At 34.0% G+C, this 19163-nt stretch overlaps 1 protein-coding gene across 2 annotated transcripts in view; it reads left to right on the forward strand.

The window, feature by feature from the left end:
- Positions 1-19163, forward strand: part of capu (formin protein cappuccino) — a 380358-nt gene that overhangs the window by 92396 nt on the left and 268799 nt on the right. The window contains exon 1 of one of the 2 annotated variants that reach the window (XM_089093490.1): positions 7701-7770. The exons of the other annotated variant lie outside the window; for it this stretch is intronic. Within the exon in view, the coding sequence (XP_088949616.1) occupies positions 7721-7770 (50 nt within the window). The 5' untranslated portion in view covers positions 7701-7720. Of the gene's footprint in view, positions 1-7700; positions 7771-19163 lie in introns of those variants that run through there. 2 annotated transcript variants of the gene reach the window in all.

The raw sequence follows: 19163 nt of genomic DNA on the forward strand, positions 1-19163 counted from the left end.
GAATTGTGTTCTTTGGTAAAATTCAGAAGAAAACTTAAATTCTTCTTCATTTCGCTGAGAAAATTTTAAATTGAACTAGAGCTTTTTATCTTCTAGGAAAATCTTCACAAGTATGGTATTACTTTTTCTATCTTCCACTGAAAAATTTAGAATTGAACATTAAATTTCTTTATGTCTTTGTAAAAAAAAGAACTTAAGCGGAAGATTTTTATTTTCTCTGGATAAATTAGAGTTGAATTGTGTTCTTTGGTAAAATTCAGTAGAGAACTTGAACTTTTCTTCACTTCGGTGAGAAAATTTAAAATTGAACTAGAACTTTTTATCTTCCGTGAAAATATTCACAAGTATGTTATTACTTTTTCTATCTTCCACCGAAAAATTTATAATTGAAATCTAAATTTCTTTATGTCTTTGTGAAATAAAAAACTGAAGTGGAAGATTGTTGTTTTCTCTGGAGAAATTAGATTTGAATTGTGTTCTTTGGTAAAATTCCGAAGAGAACTTGAACTTTTTTATCTTCTGTGAAAAATTTGGAACAGTATTTTAAATTTTTTATCTCTTCGAGACAGATCTGAGCTAAAGTGGAAAATTTTTATATTATTTGGTAAAATAGAAATGATCAATGACTAATTTCTTTGTCATTGAGAAAATTCAGAAGAGAACTTGAACTTTCCTTGACTTCGTTGAGAAAATTTTAAATTGAACTAGAACTTTTTATCGTCCGTGAAAATATTCACAAGTATGGTATTATTTTTTCTATCTTCCACCGAAAAATTAGAATTGAACTTTAAATTTCTTTATGTCTTTGTGAAATAAAGAACTTAAGTGGAAGATTTTTATTTTCTTTGAATAAATTAGAATTGAATTATGTTCTTTGGTAAAATTCAGAAGAGAACTTGAACTTTTTCTTGACTTCGTTGAGGAACTTTTAAATTGAACTAAAAATTTTTATCTTCCGTGAAAATATTTACAAGTATGGTATTAATTTTTCCATCTTTCTCGAAAAAATTTAGAATTGAACTCTAAATGTATCTATGTCCTTGTGAAATAATGAACTTAAGTGGAAGATTTTTATTTTCTCTGGTGAATTTAGAATTTAAGTGTGTTCTTTAGTAAAATTCAGAATAGAATTTAAAAATGTCTTAAATTCGCTGAGGAATTTTTAAATTGAATTAGAACTTTTTATCTTCCGTGAAAATATTCACTAGTATGGTATTACTTTTTCTATCTTACACCGAAAAATTAGAATTGAACTCTAAATTTCTTCATGTCTTTGTGAAATAAAGAACTGAAGTGGAAGATTTTTGTTTTCTCTTGACAAATTAGAATTGAATTGTGTTCTTTGGTAAAGTTCAGAAGAGAACATGAACTTTTCTTCACTTCGTTGAGAAAATTTTAAATTGAACTAGAACTTTTTATCTTCCGGGAAAATATTAACAAGTATGGTATTACTTTTTCTATCTTCCACCGAATAATTTAGAATTGAAATTTTAATTTCATTATGTCTTTGGTGAATAAAGAACTGAAGTGGAAGATTTTTATTTTCTCTGGAGAAATTAGAATTGAATTGTGTTCTTTGGTAAAACTCAGAAGAAAACTTGAACTTTTTTATCTTCTGTGAAAAATTTGGAACATTATTTAAAATTTTTCATCTCTTTGAGACAGATCTGAACTAAAGTGGAAAATTTTTATATTATTTGGAATAATAGAAATGATCAATGACTAATTTCTTTTTCATTGAGAAAATTCAGAAGAGAACTTGAACTTTCCTTGACGTCGTTGAGAAAATTTAAAATTGAACTAGAACTTTTTATCTTCCGTGAAAATATTCACAAGTATGGTATTACTTTTTCTATCTTCCACCGAAAAATTAGAATTGAACTTTAAATTTCTTTATTCTTGTGAAATAAAGAACTGAAGCGGAAGATTTTTGTTTTTTCTGGAGAAATTAGAATTGAAGTGTGTTCTTTGGTAAAGTTCAGAAGAGAACTTGAACTTTTCTTTACTTCGTTGAGAAAATTTTAAATTGAACTAGAACTTTTTATCTTCCATGAAAATATTCATAAGTATGGTATTACTTTTCTATCTTCCACCGAAAAATTTAGAATTGAACTTTAAATTTCTTTATGTCTTTGTGAAATAAAGAACTGAAGTGGAAGATTTTTGTTTTCTCTGGAGAAATTAGAATTGAATTCTGTTCTTTGGTAAAATTCAGAAGAGATCATGAACTTTTCTATCTTCTATGAAAAATTGAGCCTGCTAGTAGTATCTTTATCTCGAAAAATTCTTTTTCTTACATCTCTGACCCTTTTAATAGGTTAGGTTAGGTTAGGTTCTAGCATATCCTAAAAATAATGAACACTTAACAAAATAATGCATAAGATATTTTTAATGAAATAATGACATGTAGAATATTAATATAAAAATATGTTAAAAACATTATTATACATTATTAGTACACTTGCTCTTCACTTTCCGTCAATTCATCTTTATATTCATTGATGATATTGTCTGCTAATGTCCTTTTTATTCTGCCTGCGATTTCACTGTCTACTGTCACGTTATTTTTACATAGATAGCAGTTTTGGCACATTGACAAGATATGATTAATGACATTAGTGCAGGAGTATGCTTGTCTTCTTCTTGTCCTCTTTAAAATGCTAATACCGGAAAGATGATGATAGGATGTATCAACAGGTAGCATGTTACCGGAAGCACTAGCAAGGAGTTGTCCCCGATCATCGACAATTATTTTTAAGTTTGCATTCTCTTTGAGCACTAATTTTTCTGGTAATGTTTCTCTCGCATATCCACCGTTTACACGATTGAAATTCTTGGGTACTCCAAAGAAATCTAACTTCTCGCTGTCATGACAACGCATGCATACATTTCCAATAGTGTTACCACTTGCACTCGTTTCATAGTTCAGGTATTTCTCCTTGTCAGAATTCAACACGAAGATGATTTTATCATTTTCACATACTTTCGTCAAATAATTCATCTTCACTTTTTTACAGATATGAATTGTGAGTTTATCCTTCCACTGCGTAAAAAATACTGATTTAATGCATGCAATAAACTAGGTAGTGTCGATTACCTGCCATAGAGTACCAGTGGTAAAGCCGCGTCGTGTCTATGAACAAGCACAGAGTATGATTGCTAGAGCCGTAATCATATTTCATGTCATTTTAAGATACTTAAAAAAGTTAAAAAAAATACCATGTTAAAAAAATTCAAAAATTATTTTAAAAAAAAATGGGGATGGGGAGGGGTTCCGGGGGTCTTTGGGTGCTCAAGGGGTCATTAAGGGGGACTGGGGGCCTTTGGGGTTGGGGTAGAGGACCTCACAACACTGTTCAAATGGAACTTGTGTATTATAACGACCACAGAGTTTCACCCTCAAATCCTCTTCTAAAATCATCTTTTAAAATCATCTTTTAAAATGTCTCTAACTGTTTTGCCGAAATTATTCCATAAAATGTCTAAAACAGTTTCGCCCAAATAACCCCTAAACGTAATTTCAGCGTCTTCCTTTTGTTTTTCGGCATCTCTGCACTGTCACATTTCAAATTACTAAGAAACCTGATTCCCGCGCTAAATCTATTCATCGCTAAGATGTTTCTTGGAGAATTGTTTCCATGGCGTTTGGTTATTAATATCTTTTGGAGTTCAACCAGTAGAGTTGTTTCCGAGGCAAAGACATTAATGACTTGGATCTATTCCTGGAGCAGTACCTGTCAGACATTATTAAACTTTGCCCGGAAACAATTTGATTAATGACTGACAGATGATGTCATTGGTTGACTGATCTGTCAAGAAAGGGGAATTAATTTTTTATTTCTAAGGGGAATTATTGATTCACGAAAGGGGAATTGAGGTCGATAGCACAGGTGTTCCTGAAAAAATCCATCAAAGTGAGAAAATTCCTGTTTTTCCATTCTCACTGACAAAAACCATAAAACAGACATGAATTGATGTTGACATCCGTGAAAAACATCAAATAAATTGATCAACACACATACCCGTCCAAACAACATCCATAAATGTGAGAAAATTCATGTTTTTCCATTCTCACTGACAAAAACCATAAAACATACATAAATTGCTGTTGACATCCATTAAAGTGAGAAAGTTCCTGTTTTTTCATTCTCGCTGACAAAAACCATAAAACAGACATGAATTGCTGTTGACATCCATGAAAAACATCAAATAAATTGACCAACACACATAACCGTCCAAGAAAACATCCATCAAAGTGAGAAAATTCCTGTTTTTCCAAGTGAGAAAATTCCTGTTTTTTCATTCTCAGTGAAAAAACCATAAACCACGTGGTCCTGTTCGGGCTGGTACCCCCCTTTCTACTTCCATGTACCGTTCAAATCAACAGCAATTTCAATGTATATTTTCATGTGTAATTAGAAGCTTTATATAACTTACTACTCACAGCCCCCCAGGGCCCAGGGACAGGCGTTGTAAGTTATATTCTGGGGATATATATGGTTCTTGTAGAAGGGATACTTGTATAAATTTCAGAGAGGGCTCATTTGATTGGAAATAGAAAGTTATACTTGACTTTTAAATAGTCAAAAAAGAGACCAAAGGTTAATTAGTCCCCCCACACTTTTTTCTCCCAGATTCATCCGATATAAATTTTTAGATAGCCATTGTACCAAAAAATGGTCTAACATCAGATAACAGGAGCTCCGAGGCTGAAACAAACGTCTAAAATCTACTGCGTCATTGGCACTTTATTGAAAACTATATGCATTTTGAACTGTCTTGGAAGTATTAATTGTATCAAACTGAATATTTTACATATACTTATGCTAACTGTGTAAATACCCATCAGTTCAAGAATCTATTTCATTGTAATTTTATTTTTACTTTCAATTTTGTTACAGTAGAGAAAGAGAATATGTTCAATATAATCCGTTTTTAGTTGAGCGCCAATGAAGCAGTAGGCTTTTGGTTTTTATTTACAGTTAGGAAAGAAGGCAGTATCCAAACACATGTTTGTAGTGAAACTATATTCGTCTGAAACAACTTTAAAAAGTGCTAATAAATTAAACTGAATATTTGATGTATAATGATATTAATTGCTGAAAGCTCATCAGTTCAAAATGCTACTATAATTTTAATGTTTATTTTCAATATTAAGCACAAAAGAAAATATTTGTCATGAAATTGGTTTTCAGTAAAGCGCCAATGACGCAGTAGGTTTTAGGCTTTTACAGTGAGAGAAGGAGGTCTTACCCAAACTCTTTTTTGTAGTGAATTTGGTTCCTTTCAAGCTTGATTTGCATATTGAATTAAAGTTTCACTCGTTTTAAGATTTATTTATTAATTTGCATTAATATATATTGCATGTTTGTGTGCATTGATTGTTTATTTAATTTCTGTTCGTTTTAAGTTTCATTTATGCTTCTATAGGAAAATATTTTTTTCGTTTTAGGCTAAGCTTGATTTTCATATTCAATCTAAGTATTACTCGCTTTAAGATCTATTTATTCATTTATACTATCCCTTGTTGTATGTTTTTGCTATGATTGTTTATTAAATCTCTATTCGTTTTGGGTTTCATTTATTCTTTAATAGTAATTTCTGGTCGTTTTGAGTTTGAATTATAAAAGGTATTTGTATCTGCTGAGGTTAAGTTTAAAATGGTCTTTACTTTTCTTTGAAAAGCTTATTTTTTGGAAAGTTTTTTTTTAATTAATAATTATAAAACGTTGGAGCCGTATGGCCGTTACTATAGGCAACGCTATAGCTTTGCCTCTGATTTACTTATTCATACTAGTGTCTATTGTATGTTTGTTCCCTATGAGTGTTTATTTCATTTCTCATCGTTTTGGGTTTCATTTCTTGTTTAATAGTAATTTAATGTCGTTTTGAGTTTAAACAAATAGAGGTTTTTATTTCTGCTGATCTGAAGTCTAATATGGCTTTTAATTTTCTTTGAAGAACTTCTTTTTCATAAAGTTTTTCTAATTAATTTCAGTTTGCTTTTATTGCCAAGGTTTCAAATTTTCAACAGTCTCCCTTTCAAAATCATTTTTTCTATTCAACATCAAAGTTTCTTCAACGTATTAAAACATCAAAGTGGTGTTTTTTTCAATATTAAAGTTTCAAAGTTGAACACCCCCCTCAACATTCCTCGAAAGTAGTCACGAATAGATGCAGTAGCGGCTGAAAGCAGTCACAATCACATTTGCAATCTGTCGCAGTCGGAAGTAGTCACAGTTTCAGTCACAACCACTCTCATTTGTAGCTGCAATAGTAACATTAGTAGTAGTGACTTTGAAAGTTTCAAGTTAGTACCCTTATTCCTTTCTAAGATATTGCAGATAGGCCTTTTTGATAACTTTGATACATATAGTTTCTTTTGATTTAGCTTAACATACCCCTCAACATTTCTCAAAATTTTGCCTCAGTACCCTTAGCCTGTTTGAACATATCCAGGATCAATTATTCCCCCTTTCCTAATGATAAATTATGTTGTGTCAACCCAAAAGGCATTGTTATATGATCTTCGGACTATTTCGAACAATATGGCTATCTCAAAATTTCGATAGGATACTTTTGGAGAAAAGAGGGCGTGGGGGAGGGGCTATTTTCTCTTTGATGACTTTTGACTCTTAAAAGGGGAACTAGAACTTTCAATTTTCCATCAAATTTTACAAATTTTATTCGACTACCCCTTCTATTAAAACCTTTTATGTCCGCGGGACATACCTTACAACTCTGCCCCCGGGCTCTGGGGGGCTTGTGTTAATCCTGGAGGCATTTTGTATGATCTTTGGACTATTTTGAACAAAATGCCTATCTCAAACATTTGATCAGATGTATTTGGAGAAAATATGGTGTGGGGAAGGGGGCTATATTCCTTCCTATCACTTTTGACTCTTAAACAAGTTACTAAAACTTCCAATTTCCAATCACCCCTCCGAAGTTTATATAACCACCCCATCCATAGGAAGTGCCTCTGGAAAAAAAAAAAATAAAACATTGAAGGCTTATGGCCTTTATTATAGACAACGTTACAGCGTTACCTCTGAAATAATTTTACAAGCCTGAGAAAACTTGCCTTATTTTCAAAACAGGGGTAAGATACACCCGAAAAGTCTTGCAATCTAAACAAAGATCACACCATCAGACTCAGCCCCTCAAGGGACCTTCCTTTAGAGGTTTTTGTTCTCCTATCTACAAAAATGTGGAATTTTGTATATTTGGCCTGAAGAAAGATTACGAAAGCATAACTACCCCTAAATATTTTTTACTTAAAGCGGATCACGTTATTAAAGTCTTTCACCTATTCACCTTCCCTTCTCAATTTACTCTTTCCTCAAGAGTGAACTGAAAAATTCGATTAGACACTGCTCGTACGGCCAAAGTAATGTTCTTTGTAGTATGAAGATGCATTGCACTTGTATTCGTGTTTGGCTAGCCATGTGTAACCACTATTCAAGCCAGATTTGTGTCTCTTTCAGTTAATCTAGTAATATTGTTCTGTGTTGACATTCTTAGCTCCGAGAATCGGCAGCCCAATTTTCTGTACAAAGAGAATGGAATTGTAATCGCGTATGATAGGTATTTTTTTTTTAGTTTGATGGTATCCTGTGAAGCATTTAGAATATATGTTCGTATTAAAATGAAAAGTTGGCCTTTCAGGGCATTATGACTTGGCAGAATATTGACTAGCCTACCATGCAAAACTGCCGAGATGACTATTTTGTACATGCTGTGGACAATGTTGGATTCCAAGCCTTGTTTGTTAGTTTTTCTTCTTTTTTTATGTATTTAGTTATGAGGCTGGAAAATTTCATTTGGCTCTAGATGCGTCTTGATGATTGGTTTTATGTCTGGTTTGGTTAGGTTACGTGCAGAAATTTATTTCGCTGAGTGGGGGGAGGACTAGAAAAAACAAAAAACCTAATCATAAAAATGCTTAAAGACGTAGCAGAAAACATCGTATAAACCTTGACAGTTCATCACTAAACATTTGGCTTTTTTATTTACAGTAACAGAAGAAAGTCTCTGTATGGGAGGGGGGGGCATTTCAAACAAAACTTAATATACTTAAGCGTCAAGCTTGTGTAACTATGAATTTGCAATGACATAAACAAATTTTGAACTTTAACTGAAAATTGATTCATATTTTTCCCCTGTGTATTATTTGTGGATCAACACACATATATATATATATATATATATATATATATATATATATATATATATATATATATATATATATATATATATATATATATATATATATATATATATATATATATATATATATATATATATATATATATATATATATATATATATATATATATATATATATATATATATATATATATATATATATATATATATATATATATATATATATATATATATATATATATATATATATATATATATATATATATATATATATATATATATATATATATATATATATATATATATATATATATATATATATATATATATATATATATATATATATATAGACCCCGGCGCCGTGCCGACGAGGGAAGACTGGCGGCGGCAGGGCCAAAAACAGCGCGCCACGCCGTGCTGCCGGTAGGACGCCGGCGGCGCGCCGCCGACGCGATCAATGTTGATCGCAAACATTAATGTTTTCATCAGTCTTTTTCAAATCACAGCTTAAATTTACAGCAGATTCGAGCCTATTCATGAGTTCAAAAATTCACAAGTCGCTGGCGGGAAACTGGTCTTCTTCGTTATTCATCAAGAGAAGTAGAAATCTGGTAGAAACGAAATGGCTGTGGCGTTCCAGAACCCTTGCATAATACGAGTAGTTGAAGTATCTATTAGTTATGTATTCTTAACATAAATAATTATCAAAAATAGTAGTTTTTTTCATCGAGCATTACTGCATATAAACTTCATATACCGTATCACAAAATTCGTCAGTTATCTGGGTAAAAACTTTGAATATAACTTTGAACTTAGAAGCTTAATTTTTTCCTAATGCCCTTTGGCTATATCTATTTTGTCCCATTTAAAATATTTGAAATGGGTGAATATGATATTGATTGTTTTTTTGTTTTTGTTTTTTTGGTGTTTTGGATTCCTAAAAAGACATCTTGTATTTAAAACTGGTATTTAACAACAATTTAAAAAAAATGAATTTAAAAGTTTTTTTGGTTTCTTTGAAGAATAATTGTCATGTAGGTTAAGGCTGAACTGCTGCTTTTTTATTGCTTTTGGCTGTTCTTTTGGATATTATTCATTTTTTCTTTTGGGGATTCATTCCAAATTATAAACTGATAAATACCTAATATCAGTCAAATTATAAACTGCATCTAAAAGGAGTAATTTTATCAAATTGAAAAATACATGATGAGCACTTCACATGAGAACACTTCAATTACAATGACACAAAAAACACTTAATAGTTTATTCGCTATGAAGAAAAATGAAGTGTCAGCTATTTTCTTAGGTAAAAAAATGAAAAAGCTCATCCGTTTTAAGTGTAATTAAATGAAATAATATGCAGACTGAAGTAGCTCCAGGAAGATGTTGAAATTTTCATCCTAGTTCGTCACTTTTAATCCAAGCAAAATGTCAGGACACTTAGTATCAGTCATTGAGTTTAAGCTTTGATTTCCAAATGCTCACAAGAATTACCAAATTTAAGAAAGTCGCAACAATAAGTCACCTGTTGTCAAAATACTCAAAGACTCCTCTTTGATCCATGGGTGCCCATATGGGGGGGGCAGGGGGGGGGGGGGTATCCCGTCCCCCTCCGATTTCTATTATATAGCATTAAAAGTACCAATTAGACAAGGTTTGCCCCCCCTGGAATTCAGCTTATGGGCGCCCATGCTTTGACCCCCACCCAGACTCAAAGCTTCTGCTATGATCATTTCCATGGAAATCTCCAAAGAGTTTCTTTTTAAAATAGTTTTCAAGCGTAGTTAGGGGTATTTAGACTTTTTTGCTTTTCTTCAAAGCTTTGAAAAAAGTGTTATAATATTCCAAATGTTACATTTGTGCATATTTTTGATAATCATTTGTGGGGTGATCGAATTTTCTAAACCACTGTAGATACGTAGGAACGTTGCAACATCTAGTACCTGAGGTCATAAGACTGTCAAAGACTCCTCCTTGAACCTCCCAAATTGAAAGCTTTTATTATGACCTGGCCTTTTAATGTAACTTGGGCACTGGACCAAGAGCGCTATTGTTACTCGAGCGCAACGTTAGGTGGGGATGTCGATATCGCTTTCGTCACACCAATTCGTTTTAGTGTGAATCTACCAGATACATATGGATGAATGTTTTCAAAGTAAACCCGTTTCATCAATAGGAAAAATAACCGATTGGGCGCATTATGTCCGTTTCCCTTTGGACGAAAAAACCATGCAAGTGCTGTATCAAGTATAACTCACGAAAATCTGGAATTTTTGTCAACTTTTTGGCATCCCTGCTTTCAATAAAAAAAAATCAAGGTACTATCAATTAAATATAATAACCCCCTGTGCCCTCCCTCTGGATACCATCTTGATAGTATACCGTCTCTGCTTTAAATAAAAAAAATAATTAAATTATTGGCAACCCTGCTTTAAAAAAATCGAAGTATTATCATTTAAATATGATAGCTCAATACCCCCCTCCCCCCTCTGGATACCACCTTGATAGGATGCCGTCTCTGCTTTAAATTAAAAAAAATCAACTTTTTGGGATCCCTGCTTTCAGTAAATACAATTTCGAGCTATTATCATTTACATATAATACCTCCCCCCCCTCTGGATACCACCTTGATAGGATACCGTCTCAGCTTTCATTAGAAAAATAATTTACTTAATAAATAACTAGGTCACTATACGGTTCAAACTAACACGCAAAATAACGTTAAACAGCTTAGTGTTCCTTGAAAAAAAAATTGAGGGTATAAGTAAAGGGGTACAAAGACAACAACAAAAATGTCGAAATTATTTAGATATACCTCAAATTATTGGAAAACTGAGTGATAGATTCGCCATGGCTTTCCATAAGATCCAAAGAATCTAATTAAAAGGGAGCACACACAAAAGCCAAATAAGGCCAGTAACCTATGAGAAATCGCAAAATGCCCAAGACAATGAACAAGTCCTAATGGGAGGCCCTGGGTCTATCAAAATATTTCAATGGTTTCCCAGGGAATTTGATATCATTTTCTTGTGTCTCCACTTTAAATGAAAAAAAATAATTATCTTTTTGGCATCCCTGCTTTCAATAAAAAAAATGAGGTAGCCAATTATCATTTTAAAATGATAGCCCCCTATCCCCCCCCTATAGGCAATAATTTACAATTTATTTATGAATCATATTTTTGGGGTAACTTCCGGTTCAATCTTTAATTCCCCAACCTTGTACATAGCTTAGTCAATAGATAAATTTTGTCTCATCCGAAAGTTGTTTTTGTTTTGTTTTTTTTTTTTGGGGGGGGGGCGGGGGTAAAAATGTTCCAGAACTTAGATTGTATTTTATATCAGGCGTTTAATAATTGAGTATTAAACATTAAGAAAATCTTATCTAAAAACAGAAAAAAAAAAATCTGCAAACTTACAATTCAGCTGTAGAAACAATCTGTCGGCTATCAATTTCAAAATCCAACAAAAGGATGAAGCTGTATAGTAGTGAATGCATTCTATAATTCTATTCAATTTGAAAATAAAATTCTTGACTACGAATGATGTAAGAAATAGCGATTGGGAAACTGCATTAAGAATGATTTAAACTCATTTCATAAGGAAGATACTTTTTTTGTCAGCATATGAAGAAATGTGTATATTGCAATATTTGTAATAGCATATTGCATCTGTCTGGTTTTTATGCAAAGTAACAAAAGAGACGAAAATTAATAAACAAGAGAGCAGTGAAGAATTATGGTATGCAAAGTAATATTTGGCAGGGAAAGTCACTGGTGAGTAGTATGTATCTAATATTTAAGAGCGGGGTGTCTCCCTATATAGCTATAATATTTAAGAGCGCGGTGTCTCCCTATATAGCTATAACAGTTTCAAGCAGACAGTGCTCCCGTCAATACAAGCAGACAGTGTAATGACCGGAATTCAACCACCGTGAAAATTCGTGTTGTTTCTGTTCAAATTGCGTAATGATTCCTTTGTTTGAAATTGTGAAATTCTTTTTGTAATTTAATTTGTTAGGCGTGGTTGACTTATGTTTAACCTTTAATACGGATATAAAAACTCTGACAATTTTGTTATCTTCTCAGTTCAGAATTGGCATTTGAAATATAATGATGCATTCAAATAAAAGGAATATGGACGAAAGCTACACGCAAGAAGTAAGTTATTCTTTTATAACCATAGTGGGTAAAGAAATTAATTCTAATAAAATTTATACGGGTCCCATTATAGTTAACAGATTGTTAAATGTTTTTTGAATCTGGATCTCCAGAGGTCGGTAAAGAGCAATATCAAAACACGAAAAAAGTATGTAAACACTGCATTTAAATGGCTTGCGAGCATAGTACGTGAGGTAAACCATACCTATTTCTTATTCCGGCCCAAAGTTCCAGACGTTCGTTCCCCACCGACCCAGTGCAACAATCGTCCACCCCCCTTCTGACCCCCCCCCTCCCTCCGACCCCCCCCCCCTCCACACTTTTTTTTTACTTTTTTTTTACTTTTGTTTTTACTTTTTTTTAACTTTTTTTTACATCTCTTAAAATGTCATGAAACACCTAAAACATAAAAATTTCATATTTGATATTTTCCAACTTCAAAATGGGAATGATATAGATATGTGTGTCGCGACTTTTACTATTAGAAAAATAATGTTTGTAGTGACTAATTTTTTTTTATTCTGAGTTTTTTTTTCTGACAATTTTTTTTTTTTTTTTTTCCTGACAATTTTTTTTTATAACTTTTTTTTAACTTTTTTTTTAACAATTCTTTTTCTGGTAAATGAAAAACTAACTTCACATTCATTTTTTAGATAAATGTACAGGAACTCTCACCACCAACACAATTCGAAGATAATATCAATGACGAATCACCGGAATGGATTACAAATTTGTTAAGTGATTGGTTTGGTGATGATTGTAGTCATAGTAGTAGTAGAATGCTTCTCAGTCCTGATACACTCGAGGGTTTATTGAGTGATTTTGGGGATTCCACACCACACAACATCCCCACCATTGAGAAATTTAGTGCAGGACATGAAATCCCCGTACCACCCCCTATCATGTCTGATTTTAATTGTAGTATGCTTCCTCCGAATATAGGGGATAGTTACATTAATGTACCAACTACATCTACAGGGGGTATGATTCAACCAGCTACCTTCGAATGGGCTGATCGTCTCAGTCCTGATACACTCGAGGGTTTGTTGAGTGAGTTGGGGGATTCCACACCACGCAACAACCCCATCATTGAGCAAATTGGTGGAGGACAAGAAATCCCCGTAACGCCCCCTGTCATGCCCGATTTTAATTTAGTTGACTCTGCCTTGCACAATGTATTTGTTTATAGGGCTGAGTTTGAGGACCCATTTAATTCACTAACATCAGGTAGCATCATAACGGATCCGGTGGACATAGTAAACTCCTATGTGGGCAAGATTCGAGGCCTTCTTGAAAGAGTGATTCGGGAGGGTGGTGGGAGGGATGGGATAAGGCTGCCATCGCACAAAAAATAATTTATGTCAATGAAAAGGCGGATGAGGTGTAGGAGCGTTATTTACGTACTGAAATGCTATCACTTCATCCGGACCTGAATAATTTTGAGGGTGTTTTTATGGAATGGGTTGACAATATAGTAACAAAATTGGATAATTATACTGAGTTGGGTAGTGGGTCGGTGGTTTTATTTATTGGGAGTTTAGATATTAATGTGGGTAAATTTAAAAAGAATTTTATTCTAAGGGGGGCCGCGGGAATGGGGCGGTGGGACCAAAATATAATGAAGATTTAAAGGGTTGAAATGGTGTACAACGCTTCAATTTCGATACAGGGCTTCAATGCTTCAAATATGCATTTCTTGTGGCAGCTCACAAGCCTCTGCAAAAGGAAGCTAGTAAGACACTGTTGGACAATTATGCAGTTAATGGGAGTCCAAATTTCCCTAAAGTAGATTTTAATTGTTTAAATGATCAATATCCAGTAACACTTAATGGAATAACTATTTTTGAGCGGGCTAATCCACATTTAAAAATTGGTGTTACTGTGTTAGAATATGAAAAAGAATTTGAGGGGGGTGACCGTAAAAATGGGGTTATATTTCCAGTGAGGGATCTATCCATTGAATCAGTGGAATATTGGGTTTGGCTTCTTTATAAGCCAGCCAGTGACCCCGATTCAATTGGACATTTTTTTTCAATACCTAAAATCAGTCTGGTTCTGGGGGAGGGTAAAAAGAGGAGGTGAGAATGTCATTATTGTCCAACATGCCTTTCTAGATTCATGTCAGAAATTAAGTTAAACAATCATATGAAGCCTTGCAAGTGTCACGGATGTCAATCTCTGCAAATAGTTAGTGGTGAAAGGGCCATCTTGCGATTTAAGAACTTTCAAAATTCACTCTAACAGAGTGACAAGGTCGCCTTAGACTGCGAAGCCGCTCTCATAGATGTGAATGATCCATTGAATTCAAATCTTGTTAAAAAACATGAGGTCATTGCATTCTCTTATGCTCACGCACAGAGAGATTCGTGTAATTCCATCCACTTGGTAGATGTAGTTGAGAGATTGGGTGGTGCGGAATGTATGTTCTCAGTCGTGACAGCACTGATTAAAACAGCAAATTAATCGATATCACGACTGCGAAATACATCCTATCCAATGACTCTATCACCAGAGGACGAGTTGGCCATTAAAACTGAAAAAACATGTTGGGTTTGTAAGGGGGAATTTGTTGAGGGTAATGGGAAAGCGGGAAAGGAGAAAGGGGGTAAGGGGAAAGGGGATAAAGGGAAGGTCCGCGACCACGATCATTTGGGCAACCCGATTGTATCGGGATTGAGCAATTTTCGTGGAGTGGCCCATCAATCATGTAATTTAAACGTTAGTCAACAATTGTTTCTACCTTTCTATATACACAATTCCAGCTATGACATAAAATTTATTTTACCGGCATTAGCACGATTGCAACGAGGTGAAGTTGTAGATGGCGCATGGGTAGATGGTTATTTTTCTTATAATATCATACCCAAGTCGTCTGAAAAGCTGCTGCTCTTAAAATTCAAATCGCAAATAATAGATAACGATAAATTGTGCGTGAATAATATCTATTTTTTAGATTCCTTTAGCTTCTTCCCCAAATCCCTAATACAACTCATTGAAGTACAGAAAAGTGACAACTTTAATAGTTTACCCCTCCTCATGCTACACCTCCTTAAAAAGCATCGCTTTTCACTCAGTGAAATGTATGATCTATTAATGTGTAAGGGCATACATCCGTATTACTACTAAAACTCCAACGCGACGCTTTCTGAGGAATAATTGCCGTCCATCCCTTCAATCTTCAATTAACTTCATGAGCGTAAATGCACCACTGGCAACTATGAATTTGCCAAGAAGATTTGGGCTAAGGGAGGGTGTAAAAATAGTTGGGATTATTGTAGATTATACCTGACAAGTGATGTATTGACGCAGCTAAATAATGTTTGTAATAAAACGAATAAGATCTATGGGGACTTTGAGCTTAAGTTTGGTTATTATTTTTCGTTTCCTAATTTTGTAATGGATTTAATTATTGAAATCAGTAGAGGGAATAGACTTGATCCCTGAAGTGGATTAGTATCTATTGGCAAAGAGATCAGTGAGGAGTCGGTATGTTTTTCATGGATATAATATCTATGAAACTAATCCGACAGAACATGACCCTGGTGTAAAGTCGGATGTAGTTTCCCGAGATATGAGCTCCCTCTTTCCATTTGCAATTTCTCTTTACCCTCTGTCGTGTGGAAATTATAAATGGTTTAACGATCTTCGTGCTTCAGATTCCACAACATTGCCAATACTGAGGAGAATGGACCGCGGGGATGGTTTTTGAAATCGATAGTGAAATACCGGTGGAGCATCATGACCCGGTGAAGGATTTTGTTTTCCCGTGCATAAAAAGAGCGGTGACTAGGGACTCTTTGAGTCCATACAAAAATTCTAAGGTAGAGGATGGTGATGTGCACTGGACACCTTCAAAACGAAAACTTTTCGTTAATCTTCATCCGAAAGAGAATAACGCTGTACATCACATTATTATGTGTTGGATAGTAGCCAATAGTTTCAAGTCACAAGGGTACATAGGACCCTCCAATTTAACCAGAAAACCTATTTGAAAACGTTTATTGACACTTTTGTCAATAAACGTTCCGAAGTGAAAACGAAGGTTGAAAAGGAAATTTTTAAACTCATTTTGAACTCAGCCTTCGGTAAAATGTGTGAGAGTGTACGCAATCGAAGTCGTTGTGAAGTTGTGACTGACCGAAAAGAATATTCTCGAATCGTTGCCGGTGCAAACTTCACATCATTCACCATCATAGACTCCAATATGGTCCTCTTAAATAGAAAAAAAAGAAATGTAATTCTAAATAAAAATATTGCAGCTGGCAGCGCAATAACAGAAATATCAAAAAAACTCATGTTGTCATTCTATTACGATGTGTGTAGGCGCCAAGGGCCGGGGGAGGGAGAAGTTCAAGTATATTACGGGGATACCGATTCACTTTTGCTAAAAGTTAGAACTGCAAATTTATTGGAAGATTTGGAAAAAGGCGTGCACATTAGCTCCCGAATGGACTTTACCAATTGGGACGAGTCCATTGTTTCCGAGTCAAATTGTTTTCTGGCCCCGCGGCCGGCCCGCTGGGGGGGGGGGGGGGGCACCGGCCTTTGGCCGGCCGCCACCAGCGGCCGCCGCACCCTTCCGGGGTGTGGGTGGGGGGACCCCTTTAAAATGTTGTAAATAAAAGTGATATTTTAAGTGCATTATTCATTAAATGTTATGTTTTTATAAATAAATTTAAAAAAAAGTGTATCTTAAAGTGTTTGTTTTTTTTTCTAGTGCCTATGTAAATGTTGTATTTTTTATTATAAATAAATTAAAAAAAAGTGTATTTTTTTTATTGTTTAATGTGCTTTTTTTTTATTTGATTTTTTTTAAGTTTTGTTACTTTTTTATGCATAATAAAAGAAAATATGATTCTTTATTCGTCTTCTTCTTCATTTTTATTATTCTTGAACGGAGTAGTTGTAGTAGAAATTATTTAGTCATTAGACAGCTATAGTCTACAGTTAGTTGTCTAGGTGAACTGTTGAAGGGAACATGTATCAATTTAAAACACCATTCAGATCGTTTTTTTGCGGACCGTCAATATCAGACAAAACGACTCTTTTAACAAAAATAATTCAAAATCGTGATAGAATGTTTTTAGAAAATCCAACTAAAATTTACTATTGATACATTGTTTGGCAAGAATCCTATGATAGAATAAAAACTATTGCCCCAGACACGAAATTCATACAGGGACTTGACACTTTCAACAGTATTTAATCCAAATATGGGGTTATTATTGATGGTCTGGCTGATTCTAATGAAGAATGGTCTCAGGAGCTGACACAATTTCTCCCAGTCTGAACTCATCATCAACGGATCTCCTTGATTCTAGTTCCACATAATCTGTTTCAGCAGTACAACTGTATGAGAACACTTGGTTTGAATTGCACCTACTATATAATCCATAGGGTTGTTCGTGATTCCAGTTACCTCATAAAGTTGAACAGACAGGTGTATCCGGATGAACCGAAAGTCCTACTCTTGGCCTACAATCAGGTTACAAGCAAACCCTAGGGATATATTACATTGGACCTTAACTAGAACACACCCGAGGATCTGTGTGTAGTCACCGATATTTTTGACAATAAAGATACTTTATACCTGCAAGCGAACAGTAAAAAAGGTCGTTAGTTTTGATCACGGACCTGGAGAAGTTACATGAACCTCGACATTTATTCACCGTTCTAGGTAATTCAAACATCGACTTAGGAAGGCCACACTCAAACTTGTTGTCGACAGAAAATTAATTTATCTTGTATCTGAATTTTGGTTAAATCTAACAGAAGGCAATTTTAAAATGCCCGAAGGTGTCAAGCAGCAGACCGAGCAACATCATTCCATTGTATGCTCCCTAGCATCAGTAGCAAGCAAAAATAAAGGAAACGATTTTAAAAGAAAAAGACTTCTTCAAGCGGATGGTTACTTCTTTACACGATTAGTGCCAATTATTGAAGGAATTGTCGGCAGTTTTCTCTAGAGAGAGAGAATGGACAAACTCTATAAATTGACTCCAATTTAACTCGCTCTTTCTCCAAGGGAACATTTCGAGAACAATCTCAATAGACTTATTAACAATGAGACAATTGCCGGCTATAAAAAATTGATTCTACTTCAAAATGTATTTCGCCGGGAGGACAAATACAAGCCCTATCGTGAAAGACCCCTCAAAGTAAATGTCATTGAATACAATGAAGAAATGGCTCCATCATCATCATCATCATCATCATCAACAACAATAATATCAAAGAAGAAGAAGAAGATTTATCTAAAGTCATGACAAGTGTTCCAGATCTAATACCACATTCCTATCGCGAACCATGTAAAAGACTCTTGACATATCTCAATGACAGTGAACATTTTCAAATAGATGCCAGTGGGAATGAGACTGTAATCCATGGCAAGACCTATATTCTACTTGATTTATTATAAGATTTGGTCAGAGATCGTAAAGACTTGTATCATTTGACAGTCACCTGTATACTTTTTAACATTCGTCATAACTTCCAAATAGTCTTATTGCCTATAAACATATTTTAAAACAATTAAAGGAATATATTCAAATATTAAAAGATGTTTTTAAATTATTTTTGGAAAATACTGCAACTAGCACGCCAAGTGGAAACAATGATTTGACATGAGTTATGAGTGGGGAGTCAAGCGAAGGCGTCTTAAAATCACTGCATCCCCCTTACTATCACCTGTTAGTATGAGAAAGGAAAGTGAACACTTCACTAAGTGCTTAAAGTCAAAATGTTTGAAGCATCAAAACAAGTTTATGAGAATATTTGTGCATTGGAAAGATTAAGTTCACTCACCAAACTTGCTCCAGTCAATGAACATGAAAAG

The sequence above is a fragment of the Artemia sp. Qi Xiang Cuo genome, chromosome 8, assembly GCF_049724085.1.
Source record: "Artemia sp. Qi Xiang Cuo chromosome 8, ASM4972408v1, whole genome shotgun sequence".
Lineage (NCBI taxonomy): Eukaryota > Metazoa > Arthropoda > Branchiopoda > Anostraca > Artemiidae > Artemia > Artemia sp. Qi Xiang Cuo.